Below are 23404 nucleotides of genomic sequence, written 5' to 3'. Positions count from 1 at the left end.
CACACCGGGTGACGTGGCCACGTTAGCTCAGGCCCGCACCCGGCGTGTCGATGACGTCTTACTGCGTCTCAGCACAGGTGGACGCCCCCTACGCTAAGATGCTCGAGCAGCCGCGGGAGAAGATGAGCAGTGGCGGTAGCAGCAGCGTGAGGTCGGTAAGTATGAGAACTTAATGTTTATTTGTTTTATAATAGGCCGCTACCTGCTGAAGTATTCCCAGCAGGTATCGGCCTATTTACCAACCTCCCCGGGCCTGCTCACTGCCGACCCTGCTTCACCTCATATTATAGGCCGCAGAGGTCGGCAGTGAATCGGCAGCCAAGTCCTCCAGAAGGAAGAGGCTCCTATCCGTAGACAGCTGTCTCAAGGTTTGTACACAGTATGGCACTAGCTGGCTGTATGAGATGTCTTGTGCCACTAATTCGTGCCTATTTTAACCTTTGCAATTAATGAGATGTCAGTGAAACGTTTTGACACACCTTCTCATTCCATGTTTTTTATCTCTACATTCTAGATGCATATAGAAGAAGTGAAAACAATGAAAGAACACACATGGAATTGACTCCATGAAGCATGGACGAGATGATGTGATGTTGCTGGTGATACAGTTGATAATTTATTTAACACTCAAGGCACCCCTAACTAGTATGGCTACTACAGCATTCTGTAGTAACATACCATCCAAACTGGTTTGGGCTTAGTGGGAACATCATTTGTTTTTCAACAGGACAATGAGCCCAAACTCCTCCAGGTTATTAAGGGTTATATCACCAGGGAGGACTGTGATGGAGTGCTGTGTCAGATGACATTCCCTCCACAATCACCTGAGCTAAACCAAATTGAGATCATTTAGGATGGGTTGGACCACAAAGTCAATTAAAAGCAGCCAACAAGTGCTCAACACCTCTTCAAGATTGTTGAAAAGGCATTCCAGGTCACTTAGAGGATGCCAAGGTAATACAATACAAAGTAATCCTTAAAGCAAAACTTAGTGCCTAGATTAGTTTGTCCAGCCTTTTACTGGTTCACAAAAGCTCCCAGCACCACAAATAGTGGACACTGCCTACTTATTCCATTTTGTAGTAGCTGTGTCATGTTACTGCATATCCGCTGCCATTCACTTGAACAGCTGATCGTTGACCTATCCTGAGGACAGAACATCAATATGAACATACTAAAAATCCCAACCCCACATTTACCACCAGATATCCCTTAGGGAAGTGAGCACAGAATAGTTGCAAATGTTTCCTATTTGCCTCGGTTTATAGTCACCGTTCCCTTGATGTGTTTTCCAACAGCAGCCACAGATGATACGTCCCAATGCTTGAAGCAGTTACCACAGTCTGTGACTTCAGGATGATGTGGCCAAGTGAGGTTTTGTTGCAATGAAAACCAGAGATAAGCAAGAATTTAGAAGCTAAATATACTGCAGTGTGTATTCCCAGCTGGCTGTGATCATAGTTAAGAAGGCCAAACAACCCCTTTAAAGAAGTACTCTATAAATCTTTTTTGGCCTATATAGTGTCTGAGAGCAGCGAGAGGTCTGATAGTGCGTGATACAATTTTGTAGTTCACAGGAAGCTACTGACACTTGTACACACACAAGAAGGCAAGCACTGGAATGGTATTCATGATCTTATGACCACGGTGACCATCATGAAAGGGTTCAAAATGTAAGAATGCAGCTCAGCTGGGATAAATCAGCTCACTCCGTTGGGCTCCATACACATGACAGTGTGCTCCGTCACTGTGCTAGCTGGATTCTTCACAGGGAGCACACTAACCTATTTAATTCTATGACCGCAAACATGCGCCTGTTTAAAAACGACTTGGCTACATGCGCACACACGGTTATAGATATTGCTAGCAAGTTACCATTAGATGTTCAAAAATTCCCAGAGCACTTCTTTAGATTTTAAAATGGTTTTCTTACAAAGAAAAGTACACTCCATACAATACATATATACTCTTGTTATGCCCAGGGTTGGGCCTGATGGGGGTGGTATACAACCCATAAATTCTCTGTTCTGTAAAACTCTGTGCCACCTTAAGCACTGCAATAAGTGTTAGTTTTGTGAAGAGTTTATATAAAGTGGGTTTGTTTTTTGCTTTTCTTAAATACACAATATCAATTCTCCAATGGTAAAGCAGGACCCCCATCAATAGGCACAGTGGGGTTCTCATCAGGCAAAACTGTTTGAGACCACATTCTGTGCAATAAATATTAAAAAGAATGTATTACCCACTTGATTTCTACAGTTAGGACTCTGCTACATGGCTTCTGCGTGTATTATAGAGCAAGGACCTGGGACTAGTCACAGGAGTAAGAAAAGGTTTCAACTTCATGATAACCAGGAAACCAGTCAATGGCCTGTTGGCTGTCTAACCTGATTCTATGCTGGGTGCCTATGTACGATGTACCGCAATACAGAAGAATTGCAGTATATGGCAAAGGGCTTCAAGTGATCACATGTTCAAGTACCATCTACTGATATCTATGCTGTCTATGTTGCATCCCAATTTGGATCCACTCAGATTATATTTTTCTACATCCAATTAGCAGATCCGTTTAATAGATGTACGGACATGAAAGTATGGTATACTACGTTTTTGTTTTAGGTAAAAAAACAAAAAAAAAACAACTAGTGTAACATTTTTTTCTTACATTAATTGTTCAAATCCATTTTTTGCATCCATTAAATGGATATGCTAAATTGCCTTATAAAGAATCTGGGGATATTATCACTCTTTAAGAAGAGATCACCTCCACAGATGAATGGAGTCTTACAAAAGTCATTTTCACTCCGCTGGGGAATTATAGGAAAACAGTGCCTCTAGGGGCAGCCCCTTTAAACATCATTCTTTCTTATAAAGAATGTGACCTGAATGGAGCTTTCTTTTGTTTTCCTTTAAAGAGGACCTTTCATCAGATCGGGCACATGCAGTTTTATATACTGCTGGAAAGCTGACAGTGCGCTGAATTCAGCGCACTGTCGGCTTTCCCGATCTGTGCCCGGTGTAAAGCGCTATCGGTCCCGGGACCGTAGCGCTTTAGTGTCAGAAGGGCATTTCTGACACTTAGCCAGGGACGCCCTTCTGCCCAGCAGCGGCTATCGCGCTGTACTGTGGGGCGGGGAGGAACTCCCCCCTCCCGCTCCTGATAATTCTCGTCTATGGACGAGCTGTGTGAGCAGAGGGAGGGGGCGTTCCTCCCCGCTCACACAGTACAGCGCTATAGGCACTGCTGGGCAGAAGGGCGTCCCTGGCTAAGTGTCAGAAACGCCCTTCTGACTGTAAAGCCCTACGGTACCAGGACCGATAGCGCTTTACACCGGGCACAGATCGGGAATTCAGCGCACTGTCAGCTTTCCAGCAGTATATAAAACTGCATGTGCCCGATTTGATGAAAGGTCCTCTTTAAACATCAATGAAACGTAAAACCAATATAAAAATGGTATGTCACACTTGTAATGACTCAAGACAAAAGTTGCCTGAGTGAAGGCCTTGAAAACAAAATAAAAAAAAAAAAAAATGACAGAACTATAAGGTTTTTTCACATGGACCCCCTCCAAAAGGTTAATAACATCTAATCAAAACATTATATGTATCCCAAAACAGAGCTAACTGAAAGTACAACTTGTTGCGCAAAGAATAAGCCTTCATATGGCTAAGTCAAAAGGTAAATAAAGCTATAAATATTACAAGGAAGAGATGGAAAATATAAAAAATCTAACCTGTGACCTTAAAGGGTTAAACTCTAGCTATATAACCAGACATGCACAGGCACAGACTACTGATTAAAAGCTCCATCAGCAATTCCATCAGCAGCTGGTATATATGGTATTCTCACTGACTTTACTTTTTTCGCAGGAAGAGGATAGACTGTGCGAGAAACTGAACAGCAAAGTGAAAAGGAGAAGTGAAAGGGTTACCTATGGCCTAAATGCACCATTAACAAAGCTGCCTCTACAGGATTCCAAGCCAAGCCCAGCCTGTATCTCATCCCAGGAGAGCTGTCACCGGCTGTATAAACACTAGCTTCCCGTCAGCAAGTTCAGTCAATATGGAGCTTGTTCCAGCCAGTGCACACTCACCAACAATTCTCAACAAAGTAGCTGCTTGCACCTTAATACCGTACAATGCAAATCAACTGCATACGTCTGAGGCTAGGGGTCGGCACAGTCCTGATTTTTCCTGAATTTCAAATTATTTTAACCTCTATAAGCTACGTAAACATTACTCGGTAGGTTCTGCTGTACATTAGATTATTAATGGCCACTAAACAAGAGGCTACAAACACCAGAAAGAATGAAGGTTTCTTATACCTTTACGTGTAATCAGGTGAAGTCTTATGTAGTAGCTCTAAGATAGAGCCCAAACTTGTGAATTTAAAACAGTGTCTTTTCTTCTTGTGTGATGAAAAAGGATATGACCAAGACATGACCAAAAATGGAGTGTCTCTACCTGCAGTCATTGTAATTCACTACAACTGGATTCTTTATTGAGTGTGCCTAGTTAAAGTCAATCCTGGATATCCTAGTCCCATCCATTGCCACATTCGGTAAAAACTTCAAATTTTATTCTGTCAGACAGAAGTCGTGACTCAAGAAGTCATGGGCATACTATATGATTTTTCATTTTATAACCCAGGTTTTGTATGGCAAGTATGAAAATTGTTCTAGTAGCTAAAAAAGGTTAAAAAAAAACCCCACTAAACCTAGAATAAATGATAGATTATCTTCTCTGTTTACATCTCTACATGCTTTCTTTTGTTATTGTTCTTGAAACAGTGTTCTAGAAATTCAACTAAAACACTAAGGATAACCTAGTGCTTATCTGTTCCATCTTTAGCTGGAACTTGGCCGATAAACAGATAGGACTTAACCAGAAAGGAAGTGCTTAACTGCCCTTTTGTCCCACTGCAGGGAATATAGTAAGAAAGGCTCCTGTTGCAGTCAGTTATCTTACACACAGTAAGGCTGAGTTCACACAGGGCATTTTGGTCAGGATTTTGAGACCATATCCACCTCAAAATCCTGACGGGGAGCTGTTTGTTCTAGCTCTCGGAAAAAAGAACGGACATGCTCATTCTTCAGGCGGAGTCGCCTCGCGAATGCGCTTGAAGACACTTCCTCCTCCCAACTAGGCCCATTCATTTGGGCCTAACCCGGAGCGGAGTAAGCAACTGGATTCCGGTGCACTGCACCGGCATCCAGTCGCAGCTACCCATATTTTGGACCGGAACCTGAGGCAGCCTCCACCTCTGTTTCCGGACCAAAACACCCCGTGTGAACCGAGCCTAACAGGTTTGCTGGAGGGAGGAACTAGCCATGGATGATCTCCTGGCACACAATTATTTTTTAAAATCTTTTTCTTACTTCCTGTGCATTTCCCTTTATGGTATTTTTAAGAAGAAACTTGAACTTTAGTCATTATGAATAAAAAAAAAAAAAATAGCAACATTTGCAAGCTTAAGCATTTACAGCCTTATACACACGAAAAGGGGGGAAAAAATAATAAAGCAGCTAAATTTTTCAAAAGATCATGTTAGGACGATATATTCAATAAAACATGCACATTTTTCAAGCCAACACTATATACAGGTAAAGTGTTTTTACAATTACTGACCTGAACAGGATGAAGCCAAGAGACTCCACGGCAGCCCTCCTTACATCATCATTTACATCACTCACCTAATACCACAAGACAGACAAAAACAGGTGATGAATTTTCCATAGTATAGCCTCACGACTAAAAAAAAACAAAACAAAAAACAACAAACAGTCCACATATACTTACAGCAACATGGAGCAGACGACGAATAGCCTTGTTGTTTCCTGATCCACAGTATGCCATGGCAACAGTGTACATGCCAGAACGACGGAGGATTGGGTCCTAAAAAGAACAGGACATTTAGTTACACAAGATGATATCCAAGCCACACACATCTGTAAATACAGGAACACTGCAACCCAGGTTAGTTCAGGCCGCAGCACAGTAAAGTATTTTCCTACAGTTGGTAATTTGTGCAGTGTTTTGCACTATAATTCTGGTGCTTATATTTTCGTATGCAGTTTGTACTTTACTGTCTATTCAGCTCAATTCATTTCAGAATAAAATTGATGTCTCCTGCCACAGCTTCAAGCCTAAGAAGTACTTGGAAGCCAGACATGTCTGCTGCAGGGAGGTAAAACAGACATGGCCAATAAATTCTACAGGAATGAGAACAAGCCAGACAAAGGGGAAGCACGTTACAAGAAAATACACCAGAGGTTGGGTTTTTTACATTTACAATGTAATTTACAATTCTATCTAACTACTTAGAACAAGTTGCATGGAAAACAGAGATTGAAAGGAGCTGAGTTGACTATAGACATTAGACACATGTTGCTCATCCATAATAAGTTTATGGAGCATAGGTCTCTCTAGAATTCAGGTGTCTGGCAGCAACTATTCACTGAAAAACACATTATCAGCCAAGTGTCAATGTGTATAGAGGAGCTTGGGTGAAATAGCTTTTACCCAAACTAATATTTGACCATCAGCTATCAAATGCTTATAGCCAGCCAAAGCCCTTGTAGTGTCTGCAGTGTTTTAAATCAAATACCTTGTCTCTGCAAAGACTCTCAATTAGAGCATCTGCTTCCTCCATACGGCCATACATGACCAGGGCAATGCCAACAGCTAACCCTCGTAAGATTTTCTCATGCTGGGTCTCTTGGGCATATCCTACCATGTCTTCTATGGCTTGGGCATTTTTAGATCCAAGCATCACCAAGCCAAGTGCCAGGCCTGCAGCCTCCCCTAGAAGACAGAGTAATAACATACAAAATCATTAGATGACTTGTGAATTAATAGCAAGAGACAAAGGTGTACAACATACAAAAGGAAAGCAAAGAACTATTCACACCTGTTACAGCATCATCCTGGTAAAGATTTGTCTTAAGAAGGTCGTAAACATCTTGACGTGCTGTTCCCATTGCAGCCAGACCTAAACCTAAGCATCCACCATGACGCACAATCTGTTTTTATGAAATAAATAAATAATATAGATATATTATAATATAATATATAGAAATAAACGGTAATCATAGGTCAAATGTTAGAAGTAACAAACGACAAAAAAAAAAAAAAAAAGGTACAACATGGATCAGATTTTCTATGGATTATTCAGTAGCAAATCTGATCAAGACTCTGCAGGAAAAAAAAAATCAAGAAGGATTCAAGAAAGCTGACAGTCTAAGGAAAAAAAAAAAAAAGTATACTCCCCTTAATGTGCCAACACTTCCTTGTGAAGCTGGCTCCAACAATGACGTGTTGACATAGGACTGCCGTGACATCTCTGTGTCACACACCATGTCATTACTGGAGGCCATTAAGTAGAGACCAAAGAGACTGGTAAATAAGAGTCTATCACTTCTCTTATTGGATGCAATTATCCACACACCAGCCATCCATATTGAGACACAGTTTGTCTAGCATCATCTTACTATATCAGACCACAACATCATGTAATTTCCATTGTATTTATGGCCATATAGCCAAGTACTCTAAAACAGCTAATCTGTCTCTTTACTTTTAACAAAAATAAATATTCCAACTACTGTAGAGCCAAGCATGCATGAATTTAGATAAACCATATAAAAAAATAAAAGATTACATACAGTTTTTAAAACTGTAGTCTTTTCTAAATGTAGATATTATAATCTGTGGCAGCCACAGATCTTACGGTATAAATGTAGTACTGCATTCTTCCCATTCTTGGCAATGGCTAACAAAACGGGGTAACAATTTCTAAGACAACCACATGCCCTACTAAGGTATATGGAAAGGTTTAGTTACGACAGGATGACCCATTTAACATAACAGTAAGAGTTTGGCAGATATTCTTGGCTTTCAAATCCTCTAAAGCATATTTACTGCATAGCTTTTATATCATAATTCCCAGAAGACCCAATCATCCCGCATACAAAACTTACATCATTGCTGGCATTCTTCAGTTGGTTGAGCAGGTAGTCTATTATATCCCCGCCATGGTTGGCATGAATAAGTCCCAATGCATATAAGCCTCCACCTTCTTGGTATGCAGAGCCAGGGGAAGTGTCTTTCGGCAAATAAGTAGCCATAAGCTGCAAAGCCTCCTTCTCATGGCCCTGGTGTTAGGAAAATGGTGAACAAGAGAAATAAAGTGTTTTAGAGTGAAATAACACATATCTGTTACGTACAAATATGATGTAAATGCAGGCTTTAATGGCTTTGGGTCACTTACCTTGTGAATGACTCCTAGACTGGCAGTAGCAGTGAACTTGGCCCAATTTGTAGCTCTTGCCAGCCACTCTAAATTATCTCTGTCAAGAAAGAAAGAAAAAGTTCAGTCTCCAACCAATGTCATTGCAAAAGACAAGGTGATATGCGGCAATTCCTTGTAGAATTTGTAACTGTGTCAAAATGATTAAAGCCAGAATAGAAGTGTGCATGTAGTCTATAAGTATGGTATTAAATTCCATTTTTGTAATATACTTTATTATCCTAACTTCCTTTTTATTATAAAACAGGCTGTAACATTCTCTTTAGCAACCCTCTAATTGTGCGATTTCTAGGAAAAGCCTGTACACAGTTGTATTGTAATATACAGAGCTCAAGCATTTACCAAAGAGGGGATGGTCGTTTCAAATAGCTGTATCTTTAGTTTTATCCCAACTAGAAAAATGGTGGTATCACAAAAAAAAAAAAAGGCTAAGATTGTTAGCTTTCTTTTGATGTACTAGCTATAACAGAATCAGAGATATCACTAGTTAAAAACGGAGTTGGGAATTTGAACTTAATATTCAGCAGATCATGCTGTATAATTAGTTTTTAATTAGTGATATCTCTAATTCTTTTATAGCTAGCACTTCTTGAAATAACAAACATACAGCCATTTGAAGTGTCAATCCCCCCACCTTGGTAAATGATCCAGCTCTATGTATTGCATTGGGTACAGGTGTATGGATGTAGTCTTCCTGGCAATGTTTAGATATAGCGTTGTTAAAGGGATTCTACCATTAAAATCACATTTTTTTTCACTAACATGTAGGAATAGCCTTAAGAAAGTCTATTCTCCTACCTTTAGATGTCTTCTCCGCGCCGCCGTTCGGTAGAAATCCCGGTTTTCGTCTGTATGCAAATTAGTTCTCTCGCAGCACGGGGCGTCCCCAATGCTGCGAGAGAACTCTCCAGCGACGCCTCCATCTTCTTCCAGAGCAGAGTTCAAACTAATTGGCCTCGGCAGAGCCGACTGTACATGCCCAAAGGCCACAAGAAAACAGCCGCTTGCAAAGCTTACTGTCGGCTCTGCCTGAGAACAGAATAGCTCTTCCTCCCTCTGCTAAAATGGATCTGGAAACCCTTGCTATAATTGTCTCAAATAGATGGTATGATATGATAGACATCTATGGTGGGGGGAAAGCAGAGACAGAATGTTGTGCTATATAGGAGCTTCTATCACAATGTGCTTCACATCACTATACATTAGCAATTCTCTAAATGTGTTCTTTTTCGAAATGGAGCTGATGCTAAGACAGTTATAGATTAGATTTGCCACTACTCTCTGTATGAAGAGTATGGCAACCAGTTTCCACCTATCAGCTCAGGACTCGTTCACATCTGCGCCCGGTCTCCGTTCTGCAGGTTTCCGTTTCCTGCACAAAACAGAGGCAGGAGACGGAAACCTGCAGGACTCTTTCAAACCCATTCATTTGAATGGGTTTGAAAGATGTCTGGTCGTGAGCGGCGGTGAGCGTTTTATGCTCTCCGCCGCAAAACCGTTTTTTTTTTTAAACCGGACACAGAGTCGGACATGCAGTACTCTGTGTCCAATTTTAAAAAAACGGTTTCGCAGTGGAGAGCATAAAATGCTCGCCATCGGACCCGCTCTGACAGATTTCCGTCTTCTGCATGCAGAAGATGGAAATCACAGAACGAAGACCCGAAAGCTAGTGTGAACCTAGCGTCAGAGAGGAATGCAAACCACAGGAAGAGCCTGCAGGTATACATTAAGCGCACAGTGAATGAGCATATACTTACTGCCAGTGTTACAATAGGACTGCTCAAGGCATAACAATTGGACTTTGCAGTCGAAGAACATTATAACCCCAAGTAAATAAACATGAAAATTGCCCTTACCTGAGGAACTGATCACTGGTGGTGCCACAGTGCATAAAAGAATTTGCTATTACAGTAGCCGTATGACAGACAGAATTTCTAACTGCATCCTAAAATGGAAAACAGTGTTCAGTTAACAAAACATAACGTTCCCATATACATGCACCTCCACATAAATTTAGCATGTTTTCTGGCTACTCAGGAGATAACAAGATCAGTGTACAAAACACAAAAAAAAACAAAAAAAACCCAACTTACATGTACAATTTTCAAATATACTTTCTGTATCAATTCTTCAGTTTTTTAGAATTCTGTTTGCTGTCACTTATGCTTACTTTCAGTGGATATAAAAAAATAAATAAAAAAAAATCAGTCCATGGTCTTGTGATGGATACACAGCTCGTTATAATCACAGGACAGTAATCAGACATCTGCCTGGTAACGAGCTGTGCACCTGTGTACCAATCACATGACCGTGGACTGATTTTTATCCATTAGGAATAAGCAAAATGAATGACAGCATGCAGAGATTCAGAAGACGGTCACAAATTGATACAGTGATTATATTGGAAAATGTAGAACTGAATATACAAACAATAAGATTGAGAGCCCTATGTGGGACAGTGTTGACAATATCTGTAAAGCACTGCAGAATATGTTGGTGTAATGTAAGTAGCAAAATCAATACACATATGTCTCTCAAAATTAGCCTGAAATTGGACCACCCCTTTAAGCTGCTTTTACCCAATACACTGATTTATCTATCTTGTTCCGTTTCCATATGGAGTTAACAGTTCCTCCTCAGTGTTTAAAGCTGGTTGCCTAGGTTACAGACCACCTTTCTGGTCAAACTGCTGACTAAGTCCTTGTTCCTAGCCATCTATATTCTCTTATCTGCATATTGCTTTCAGTTACTGAGCCCTGATACTGATGAGTGCTAGAAAGGTTCCTTGAACAGCCTTTCACAGTTCTAACGGCAGTGCTTTGGACAGAAAGTTCTCCGATGTTTCCTCTGCTATGCAGTTATGAACACTACACAGATTGCAAATGTTACAAACACTTCACACTACAGTATTACAGCAAACATCACAAACCTTAGTGTTTTTTAAGATCATTAAGTCTGTATTATTATTCCGAATCAAAAATTGTAAGTGTAACTCTATGGCCATTTCCCCACTTAGGATCTTTATCATTTTTGAAATCTGGTCTTTTGGTTCTGGGCTCTGAAAAAAAACCAAAACAGGATAATGGACAATAAGACAAGCCACTGCGGACATTATTTAGGAAACAATAAATCCACTACTACAGACATTAAATAAAGGGTATGTATATATTCCAGCTCTTCTCTTATATTATGTTACACATACCTGCTCATTCCATAATCCGTATTACAAAAAAAGCAGAAACCCGGAGACCCCATAGACTACAAACCACAGTCTCACTCATTAAGAAGGGTCCTGAGATGCCCAGTGGACACTTCTTCGTACACAAGGCTCTTTTTGCAAGAGTTTCAAACTAAAACACAGTGATTTGTTATGAGGTAGCCTATAAGTGTGCCATGCTTCCTGGGATTTAATATAGCAAAGGCAACTCATAACAAAATATACACCAATGCAAAAAAGGGCCAAAAACAGCAATTAATACTAAATAATTCTAAAATTCTTAATCAATTCTAGGCAGTAGAGCAGATGTCACAGGCCAAAAGACATAAAAAGACATCAGATAGGGTACAGACAGACCAATATGACAGTAAATCAATAAATATAATCAGGTGAACACAAATGCATAAGTATTACACCCAATAATATGTAAATGTCAGACCACCCCAACAAATAAATCCAACCATACTAGGGGCCAGAGAGATAGTAATACACCCAGTCTATTAATAGCAGTACATCACCACACCTGTATCCTATAATGTCAATATAAGGAGAATTGATATCTCTAATATCTAAAGGATACAGGAAATGTGGAGCCAAATTACATATCAAGTAAATGCTGGCGTCATGCAGGGGTGAATATAAAATATAATGAATCCTCCAGTAAGAGGCACAAGGCCTATGGGTAAATACCTCTGGTCATGCTGTAAATATAAAGTCTGGTGTACTTACAAAGAGAGTCCAGGAACAACAGTTTGACGCATTTGGCCTGAAATCAGGCTTCCTTAAGAGGTATCTCATCAGTCCTGCCACCAATGCATTTTCAGTCCTGACAGACTTAGGACGCTTTCACACCTGTGCTCATTGTCCAGTTTGTGCATTTCGCCGGGTTTCCGTCTGCTGCCCTGGTGAAACTGGACAGGGGATGGAAACCCGGTGGTCAGTTTTCAAACCCATTCCCTTGAATGGGTTTGCAGAGGTGACAGCCCTTTTGCGTCTTCTGCCTGTCTGCGGTGAAACTTTTTTTTTTAGCCAGACACAAAGTCTGACATGCAGGACTTTGTGTTCGGCTAAAAAAATTTATCATTTTCCTTCCATTTCACAATTATTGGCTACTTTGGGTTAGTCTATCACTTAAAATTTCAATAAAATACATTTAAAAGGATTCTACCACTAAAACACTTTTTTTTCTAGTTACCACGTCGGAATAGCCTTTAAAAAGGCTATTCGTCTCTTACCTGTGGAAGTGCTCTCCGCCGCGCTGTTCGTTCAAAATACCGATTTGTACCGGTATGCTAATTAGTTCTCTCGCAGCTTGAAAACCGGCCGCAGCGCCGCCTCTATGGTCTTCTGTATCCTCCCCTTGCCTCTTCAGCGTCTGTCGGACGCCTGCGCAGTATGCTCTCTGTTCGGCGAAGCTTGCCGAACGTACTGCGCATGCGCGAAAGTGCAGTGCCCGCACTATGGCTGGGACCGCAATTTCGCGCATGCGCAGTACGTTCGGCAATCTTCGCCGAACAGAGCGTACTGCGCAGGCGTCCGACAGTACGCTGAAGAAGCAAGGGGAGGACACCGAAGACCAGAGAGGCAGCGCTGCGGTCGGTTTTCGAGCTGCAATGGGGACGCCCCCATCGCTGCGAGAGAACTAATTAGCATACCGGTACAAACCGGTATTTTGAACGAACGGCGCGGCGGAGAGCACTTCCACAGGTAAGAGACGAATAGCCTTTTTAAAGGCTATTCCGACGTGGTAACTAGAAAAAAAATGTGTTTTAGTGGTAGAATCCCTTTAAGTTTGTGGTTTTAAGGTGACAAAATGTGAAAAGTTCAGGGTTATGAATACTTTTGGAAGGCACTATAATTATTAAGATTTGACTTTTCATGAATTTTACAATTACCGTATTTTCCGGACTATAAGGCGCACATAAAAACCTACGATTTCCTCAGAAATCGTAAGTGCGGCTTATAGTCCGGTGCGCCTTATATATGGATGGAAGCGGCAGCAAAGTCTGCGTGCCGCTTCCATACATACATAAAAGGCACTGTAAGGGTGCATTCACACTACGGAACGCCGGCATGTATCACAGCCGTACACGCCGGCGTTACAGCAGGGCTGCCGGACACTTCCTATTCATTTCTATGGGAGCCGGCATGCGAGCGCTCCCCATAGAAATGAATGGACAGACACTTCCCATTCATTTCTATGGGAGCCGGCATGCGAGCGCTCCCCATAGAAATGAATGGAAAAAAGCAGTCCATTCATTTCTATGGGGAGCGCTTGCATGTCGGCTCCCATAGAAATGAATGGGAAGTGTCCGGCAGCCCTGCTGTCACGCCGGCGTGAAACAGAACCCTGAAACAGAACGTGAAACTTACCGAGCGGTGCAGGGCGGGCGGGCATTCAGGCCTCCTCTTCCTCCGATGTCCTGACCACTTCCTCCGGCGCTCGCGAACTGATAATGGCCTGGGCGCATGCGCAATATCATAATGCTTCTACTACGGCTACTGCGCATGCGCCCAGGCCATTATCAGTTAGCGAGCGCCGGAGGAGGAGGACGGAACATCGGAGGAAGAGGAGGCCTGAATGCCCGCCCACCCTGCACCGCTCGGTAAGTTTCACATTCTGTTTCAGGGTTTTATTTTAAAACGGGGGGGTAGTTTAATATAACTTTTACGGTTGGGCTCTATCAGCATGATTTTGCTGATAGAGCCCCTCCTCGCCTGCCGAGCGCTTCCAATAGAAGCGGCTGGCACGCGGGGGGTTAAGCGGCCGCTGGCAAAGTCTGCCTGCCGCCGCTTTCAATAACATATAATGCGCTCCGGACTGCGCCTTATAGTCCGGTGCGCCTTATATATGAACCGAGACGGACTATAAGGCGCTCATGGGCAATGCGCCTTATAGTCCAGTGCGCCTTATAGTTCGTAAAATACAGGTACAAACCAACCAAGACTGATTATAAGAACACACTAACCGAGTCTGTTGATTTGTTGCCAGTTGTGCTTGTGGGTTTTTCCTCTGTTTCCATTGGCTCACTGCAAGAAGAAACATAAGACAGCATAAGAATTAAACATTCAATAACTGACCATTGCAGACTATACTGAAAGACTATTTATGTTTCATTTTTTTTTAAAGTTATCCTATGAATCTAATTGCCAGGTCTGTTTGTTATTGAAACAAGAAAACCCACCTCTCTTTTACAGTCCCTGGTACAGTGCCAGTGTTTGTTGATCCTGGTACTGATGGAATAGGGGCTCCCACAGTCCGGAGATTTTGAATGACAGAAGACAAGAACTGCTGGCTGGCACTCTCATACAAGTCAAAACATATCTGATATGCCATGAGCAAGTTATCCTCCTTCACTAGCTTCTCTAAGATGTCACTAACAGCTTGTGGATCGTCCAAAAAGATGAGGCACTGTTGACAGAAATAAAAACAGATGAATAGAAGTTGCTCCAACAAACGTTCTGCTTAACACAGTAACAATGTATACTATTACCATACAATGTGCACAGTTCTGGAATTACCTGGCACACATTGATAAAGTCAGGTTTCTCCAAGTTCATATAGATTTTGACCAGGACTCGAAGAACTTCATTTCTAAACTGCTTGTTTTGCATTAAAGACATGCAGACTTTTAAGCTGTAGGCTAACATTCCAGGGACATCATTCTAAAGTATAGAAAAGTAAAAAGATTTTAGAAAACGCCAAGCATACATAAAACTTATCCACCCCACAAAAAAAATTAAATCAAAGCTCACAGATTCTAAAATGGTTTTCTGAAAAATATCCAGTCGTCGGGTCTCTAAAGCAATCCCAATTGCCTGCTTGTATTTGTGGTCATCTAGGCAGCGCTGGAACATCTTGTTTACAATCCCTTCTAAGCGCCCGTCCACTGGCTTTTTCTCACCCTCTGGGAGATCAGCATTTTCTACACACTGCTTGGTGTAATGGTCAATGCATTTGGCTACACAAAAGCATAAAAAGTTAAAAATTATTCAGCTGGCAATTTAATGGTTAAAGTAGATATATACAGTAAAAATAGCATTTAAACAGCTATGATCTTAGACTCTGCTGATCTATTCAGTACATACAGAAGGCGGACTTTAATGTTCTCCATTCAGCCATCCAAACATGAGATATTCTGAAGTAAATCTATTTTTCATTTTTGAAGCACAAGTCTTATTTAGGATTCACTGCTGTACAAATGTGGCCTAAAAGCAAATCCATTTAAAGGGGTATTCCCATGACGCTTGTTCACTAACCTGCAGGCTGTTGTGCTCTCGAAGCTCTCACCTCCCCTATCTGTGTCATTTAAGTAGCGGAGCTTCTCCCAGCCCCTCCCTCCCCCTCTGAGAGCAGGCAGCTACATCATTTCGGAAATGAGCAGATAATCCCAAGGGCCATAGAAACAGAGTGTAAACAATGAAGTGAATAAATTAAGATAGCGGCCAAACAAAGCAGTTTTGATAAAGCAATGCATTTAGGAAAAGTCTTATAGCCACATAAACTAGCAGTATAGATAGGATCCTTGTGATGGGACAACCCCTTTAAGAATCTAACAGCTATTGACATCAGCAATGAATCTACTGGTCAAAACAGAGATCAGTAGAAAAATATCCCTATATCCAAAACACGGGCAAAAAGAAAACGTACAATTAGCAACAGTGAAGGCGGAGAACCATAATTTAGCAGGTATATACCGTATTTTTCGGACTATAAGACGCACTTTTTTCCTCCCAATATGGGAGGAAAATGTGTGTGCGTCTTATAGTCCGAATGCAGCGTGCGCAGCGTCTGTGCGAATGAAAAGAAGAGCAGCACGGTGCCTGCCTGCTCTGCCCCTCCTTCCCTGTCTGTGTCGCGTGTTTGCAGGAGCGAGATCTGAGAGGCAGGGAAGTAAGGGCGGGCCAGACAGGTGAAGGAAGCGTGGTTTCAAGCTTGCCGAGAAAACCACGCCTCTTTCACCCGTCTGGCTCGTCCCTCCTTCACTGCCTCTCAGATCTGGCTCCGGCAATGAAACCACACAGACAGGGAAGGAGGGGCGGGCCAAACGGGAGGAGGAGGCGTGGTTTTCTCGGCAAGCTTGAAACCACGCCTCCTTCACCCGTCTGGCCCGCCCCTACTTCCCTGCCTGTGTGGCTTCATTGCAGAAGCGACATCTGAGAGGCAGTGAAGGAGGGATGAGCCAGACAGGTGAAAGAGGTGTGTTTTCAAGTTTGCTTAGAAAACCACACCTCCTTCACCCGTCTTGCCCGCCCCTTTTTCTCTTCTTACATAGCTTCACTGCAGGGTGTCTCTTTCCATCCATGGATGAGATTAGATAGAATAGATAGATAGACAGACAGATAGACAGACAGACAGACAGACAGACAGACAGATAGATAGATAGATAGATAGATAGATAGATGGATAGATAGATAGAAGATAGATAGATAGGATAGATTAGATAGATAGATATGTTCAAATCACCCCCATAGCCCTACAATACATATAAAACAAAAACATTACTGTGAAACACATACACATTTGGTATCCCTGTGTCCGAAAGCCCCCGGTTCTATTTACATTGGTGAAATATTATATTATTAGGTTATTAAATATTTCACCAATTTTTTTTCCTTAAAATTTTTTTTTTCCCTATTTTCCTCCTCTAAAATCTTATGGTCCGGTGCGTCTTATAGTCCGAAAAATACGGTAATATCACACAATAACAACTTACCTATGATAGTTTCCACATACTCAGAATTGTCATTCACATTAAACAGATCTCCAGCGCCCAGAGCATAATTCAGAGACTCTTCAAACGCCCCAAGGTGGTAAAACACTTTGGAGGCCACGAGGGCCGCAAACTGCCTGCTTCTAAAAGTCTCATCTTCATATAGCACTTCACTATAACAAACAGCCAGAAACAAAATCTTATTGATTATCAATGGATAAAAAATTTATAAAAACATTATAGGGCTTGGAGAAACAGAACAATAATGCAAAAACACGCTTATTATCAAAGGAAAACAATCGTTTAAGTTCACATATGCGTCACAGTCTCCATCGCAGAGTCTGCTGAAAAGTGTCCTGCACAAAGGACTATTTTTCTCTGCTGCTTTTAGCTTCAAAATGACGGACACTTGGCAGACCCCATTATAGTCAATGGAGTCCGCAGGGCTCTATGGGTAACAACTATTTCAGTGGTCCGCCTCTCCATTGTTCAGCTCCCCTAATACAGTTTAATGACGGAAAGCAAGTGCTAGTGTCAACTCAGCGTTATAGCGAACCTTAAACCACCAAATGTTCTTATGTAATGTGGTTTAGTGTCCCAAACCTGTCCATGTCCATCCAACCTGGAGAGGTTTATCTGAACAAGTTACATATTGAGAAGGTGCCTGATGTGTACTGGATGCACTAAAATGGGTCTTGCTGGTATTAGGACTCATCTCTCAGGAAGTAATAAACCTGCTGAGGACAGAAATGACCTAGGCAGGTTTTGGACATTAAACCATTGATGCACATCTTCTTTAATCATCCTATGAGGGGAGACAGCCATTAGTCCACAGTGATGGAATATAGGTAATTGAATAGGATAGTCCTTGTGCAGACCTCAGACATATGAAAACATATCCTATGCAGAAATTCTTGGCAGCCTTGGATTTCTGCTGTGGATCATGTAATAAATACATTTCAGATTTGTTGCATACAAATCCTGCTGTCACCTAGGCTCTCATATCACTTTACATCCTACAGCATCAGACAACACGTTTATAAAGATCTAAACTGTACTCAGGAAACAAAAGGAAAAACATCTGCTGAAAACAGACAAGTTAATAAATATGATATGTAACACTTACATTTTATCCACAGACTCCGAGATCTCTGCCCAGAAATCATTGACTACTGCATTCAACTTGTGAAGAGCAAATTCCTAAAGTAAAGACAATTTTCTGATGAGCTGAAAAATCTATATAAGGTCGAGGTCACACTTTACAGTAATGCAAAAGAAAAAAAAAAAAGCTGCGTTTTACAGTTGCAGAAAAGTTAATTATATTTTGGTTAATCTCATTCGCACATTGTGTGAGGGGAAAGGGGGATGAGTTAGAAATAAACGTAGGCTTTTTGGAAACTGCAGTATGGTAATTTTAGCTGCAGAATCTCGAAATAAATAAATATATATACACATTTAATTAATTGAAAAAGCAAAAACACAATGAAAAACTGAGGGAAAAACAAGCTGCTTTCACTGTGATTTTTATGCAGCGGTTTTTCGGGGTTTTTATAATCTATGTTATGAATCCTTAGTCTTAGCCTAAGGATTCATAAGCCATTTAACCTCGAGGCCCCACATTGTGGTAAACACAGCTTTTTTGGTTTCAGATACTGCATGCACCCACGCCATTTTTTTTTATCAATGGCAGTTCGCGAGCGCCAGAGGAAGAGGGGACCCAAAGACATCGCTGGAAGAGGAGGCGTGACTGAAGATGACGTCGGACCCTGAATGCCCGACCACCGTGCACGATAAATAAGTTTAACATTCTTTTTTAGAGTTTTATTTTAAAACGGGGGGGTGTTGGTAGTTTAATATAACATTAGCGGTGCCTGAATAGCCTTTTTAAAGGCTATTCACGCATAAGTGGGGCTCTATCAGCATAATTTTGCTGATAGAGCCCCTTTAACACAGGTAACAGTAAACTCTAATCAACAAAATTACACAATTTGATAAATACTAGAAAAAAAAAGTGGGCCTAAACATATACAAAACTTTAAATTTACTTTAAATTTATAATAACGGTAGTAATAATAATGGTGTTAATAGTTGTACACCACAAAAGAGATGTAAATTTCATGTACAAAGCAACACATTGCTAAACATTAATAAAATTATACTTATGTGTAAAAATAAAAAACAGAAGAGTCTTCAAACCTTAAGTTGGGGCTCCTCTTCATCCAGAAGGGACAGAATTCCAGCTGTGAACAAGCAAAAGCATATAACTTCACAAAAGAGTAGAGGCCCAGAGGTAGCTTATCCTGACATCTATAGGGGAGCGTTGTCTAGGGGCTTTTTACCTTCCCCACACCCGATTTAAAGGGGTTTTCCGGGCAAAAATAATTTTTCAAAAAAGGTCTGTTAGTACTACTAATAGGTTAATAAGTGCAACTTTTTTTTCCCCCACACTCCCCCTCACTGTTACCTGGAGGAGACTGCTATAATGATTGCACAAGCTGGCATCTCCCCCAATCTTCCCTCTGATGCCATCATAGCAAGGGGCAGTTTTTCATGGAGCTGGATGTGATGTCACCTCCTGAAGTGACATCACAGCTCCACTCCCGTCCAGAAAGGAAGAGAAGACAGGCAAGTATAATGTGCAGCTTCCCACCACTATTGCGTGTGCATGGTGGGGCCCGCACATGGAAGAGTTTTGTTTTGTTGGTACACTGGTTTTGAAGAATGCCAACCCTTTCTACACAACATATGAACATCTCAGGGCCTTCTGTTCCTTCTGCTTGGAAGTGCAATTGACCAGCAGTGCACACAACAGAGGTGTAGCAGATTTTTAACATGTTACACATCCATTCTCAGAACAATGGGAGTCAATGGGTGTGAGGAGAGCAGCTTTGTTTAGTATTTTTAATGGACAGCAAATAAAGTCCGTAAAAAAAAAAATAGAACATGTCCTATCTTTGACCAGATCTTTTCTGGCCAGACGTTTTTTTTTTCCATTCAATTAAAAACTGATGCAAAACGGACATGAAAAATTGACAAACTGTCAGAAAACTGATTAAGGCTGAGGCCCCACGTGCGGAGACGAAATGTTTGTTACAGATTTTGCTGCGGTTTTTTAAGCCAAAGTCAGGAGTGGCTACAAAAGGAATGGAAAACATAAAAAAGCTCTTAGGCTGTATTCACAAAGAGTAACGCCAGGCATTTTTTGTGTGTTTTTTGCACATAGCGCCGCATTAACGCCGGTCAACGCCACCGCAAAATAGCGCGGCGTTAACGTGGCGCTATGTGCAAAAAACACACAAAAAACGCCTGGCGTTACTCTGTGTGAATACAGGCTTAGACATTTTACTTCTGTTAAATCCACTCCTGAGTTTTGATAAATAAAATTCTGCAAAATCTGCAACAGAAAACGCTGCATTTCCACAACATGGGGCCTAAGCACAAGGTCCAATGTTGTGGAAATGCTGTTTTTTGTTTTTTTGTTTTTAAGCCAAATCTAGTAGTGGCTAATGAAGGATTAAAAATGATCTAGGAAGTACTTTTCCCGTCTGCTCAATTTTTTAAGTCAATACTCTCCTGGTTTTGGCTCAAAAATCACAGCAAAATCTGCAACAACAAAAAAGTAGCTTTTCTGCAACGTGGGGCCTTTGCCTACAAATACCAGTGACACTCTGATGGAAAATGCACATTAAAAACTGACAGGCATACACAAAGGTGGTTTCACACTTAAAACTGCCCTCAGGCTGACTACTACTCTTCTGAACGATGAGGGTGATCATTAGAGATGAGCAAGTACTATTGGAAACTACTGTTTCGAATAGCACGCTCCCATAGGAATGAATGGACCATTCATTCCTATGGGAGCATGCTATTTGAAACGGTAGTTTCCAATAGTACCCGCTCATCTCTATTGATCATCAATGGGAGAATAGCAGCTCATTGGTTGCCAGTGACCACAGAATGCTTCCACGCAGAGCCCAGGGAAGTGTGTAATGAGTACAGTTCTTTGTAATCTCTTTTCCTAGGACTCCTAACTCCTTCTCTGTGCCAACGTTGCACTGATGCGGTGTGAATATGTGCGGTATGTCCTAAAAGTAATGCGTCCCAAGAAACATACTCACTCCTTAGGCCAGTCATGGCGAACCTTTTAGAGACAGAGTGCCCAAACTGCAACCCAAAACCCATTAAATTAAGTTCCAACACAGCAATATATCCTTAATATTGTTTAGATCCATAATTGGGGACCTGCAAAATACGGTGTGAATGGGGCTTTACAGAGCTTTAAATGGTACAAACAATTTTGTACTGAGAGGTACAAGTCTCTGCATTTGGCATAATTTTGAACAATTAATGTTCACTATTTACATCGCACAGGATCTGTTTTATAGTTACCATGCAATAATCTGTTCCAAAGATTGCTGCCCACACAGAGGGCTCTGGAACGCGTGACAATAGGTTTACCATCACGGCCCAAGGCCCTGAATTGTGCCAGTACAGCTGAGCTGGGGGCATTATACTATGTGGGCAATGAGAGCTGAGATCCTTCACCAATGTAAGCAAATGGAGTCACACTGCAATCCTGAGAGAGTTGCAACTTCCAGTTACAAAAAAAATTCAGCACTGGCAGAAATTGCAATTGCAGGATCCTCAGGTTTGCAATAAGACTCCATTAATTTACATTGCAATTGTAGGATGACACAGCAAACTTTGTCTGTACCAAAAGCCATAGCGTAGACTTAGCTTTATAATGTGCGGGGGCTGAGCTGGGGGCAGTAAGATGAGCATTATACTTTATGTGGAGAAATTTAATGTGTTTGTCAACAACAATCTACTGTTATACTCGCAGGCCCAGGATAGGAGAATAAACAAACTGGGATTTGGTGAGGCTCCACAACCTCTTCAATCCTCCTGAATGGAATCAGGGATGGCTGAGGACTGTGATTGGGCCTCAGCGGTCAGACTGGTGTCAGTGTGCTCGTGTCTATATGTCATGACGCTGGCGTGCCGCACGAGATAACTACGGCCCAATCACAAGTACTGATTTCATTGGTGGCAGGAAAAGGCCCAAAGAGGACAGTGACCCACGCGTGAGCCCAGAGGAGGTGAGTAACACAGTTTACTCACCTCCTCTGATCCTTCCTCATGTATACCCTGGAGTCTGAACCGACCTCAGAGCATAATAGCAGTTCTATGTCGTTCCAAACAAATATATTTAACATAAATATTATATATACATATCAGTGTCCAGATGAATTAGAAGGCCATTCCGTCAGTATTTATTAGTTCAGCTTTGCCTCATCCAAACCACAGTCTCTAAACAATGGGGCAGTAACAGAGCAGGGCATGGCCAGGCCTTCCCGGGGGTGACTCAGCATGTGCCCGCTCTCCTTGTACCTCCTAACTGGCGCCTCTGCCCCCTCCACCACTGTCATATATGTCCTGAAACAACAGACAGTCCATCCACAGCGAATGCCACCGTCCCCGAGCTGCTCAGCCGGAGACATGACGCCGCCACACTGAATGAGTCAGCGTATGTTGACCTCTCTACTCAGTGATCTTACGACCCAACCTCCTTCCGCCCTGCACTCGCCACTCACCCGCCGATGTGATCATTGTGATCAGTGTCTCGTCTCCCTTCTCGTTCGGTATTCCGGTGAACTGCTCCCGGCAAAGCGCCGTATCAATCAGCTACTTCCGGCGCACACTACGCGTCATTCTCAGGCCGGAAGTGACTTTGCTTCTTTCTAGATTTCTTACCCAATGTTCAGTGGCCGCCATTTTGAAAGTGGGCAAAAGTATTGCACAATGACTTTTATGAGCTATTGTTAAGTCATATTCCTTTCTTGTGTAAACTGCGTGACAGCCTCTACATTTACCAGTATCTTTAGATAACTAGGGACACCTGAGGTATTAAAAACAGAAGGCAATTCGAAGCAGGGTAATTTGCTCTGATTTTAAAGATACGTGGCAAACTGAGTGTGAAGGAGAATGGTACGCTAAGCAGGCTGCAAAAATTTTCATGGTTGAAAATGCACATTTTCGCGATGCAAACATAGTCCGGAACTTCCTAGGCATTCCAGAAGAGTTGGCAAATATGACTCTGTGGGTATGCATTAGGCATACCACGAAAAACCAAGACCACGCTGCCATTCCTTAAAGGGATTCTAT

The 23404-nt window shown here is 41.8% G+C and overlaps 1 protein-coding gene across 1 annotated transcript in view; it reads right to left on the bottom strand.

The window, feature by feature from the left end:
- PSMD1 (proteasome 26S subunit, non-ATPase 1) overlaps window positions 1–22947 on the bottom strand; it is a 62383-nt gene extending 39436 nt beyond the window's left edge. Inside the window, exons 1-16 of the mRNA XM_075268477.1 lie at window positions 22834–22947; window positions 19436–19479; window positions 18366–18439; window positions 17243–17412; window positions 15282–15487; window positions 15048–15191; window positions 14711–14937; window positions 14495–14555; window positions 11238–11366; window positions 10165–10253; window positions 8270–8348; window positions 7980–8153; window positions 6911–7022; window positions 6608–6804; window positions 5800–5895; window positions 5629–5693 (exon numbers count right to left, since the gene is read on the bottom strand). Of these exons, the coding sequence (XP_075124578.1) occupies window positions 5629–5693; window positions 5800–5895; window positions 6608–6804; window positions 6911–7022; window positions 7980–8153; window positions 8270–8348; window positions 10165–10253; window positions 11238–11366; window positions 14495–14555; window positions 14711–14937; window positions 15048–15191; window positions 15282–15487; window positions 17243–17412; window positions 18366–18439; window positions 19436–19479; window positions 22834–22849 (1883 nt within the window). The 5' untranslated portion in view covers window positions 22850–22947. The remainder of the gene's footprint in view (window positions 1–5628; window positions 5694–5799; window positions 5896–6607; window positions 6805–6910; window positions 7023–7979; window positions 8154–8269; window positions 8349–10164; window positions 10254–11237; window positions 11367–14494; window positions 14556–14710; window positions 14938–15047; window positions 15192–15281; window positions 15488–17242; window positions 17413–18365; window positions 18440–19435; window positions 19480–22833) is intronic.
- Between the last annotated feature and the right edge of the window lie 457 nt (window positions 22948–23404).

This window comes from Leptodactylus fuscus, chromosome 3, assembly GCF_031893055.1.
Source record: "Leptodactylus fuscus isolate aLepFus1 chromosome 3, aLepFus1.hap2, whole genome shotgun sequence".
NCBI lineage: Eukaryota > Metazoa > Chordata > Amphibia > Anura > Leptodactylidae > Leptodactylus > Leptodactylus fuscus.
The sequence above is the reverse complement of the archived record's forward strand: the minus strand, read 5'-3'. Positions and strand labels throughout refer to the sequence as shown.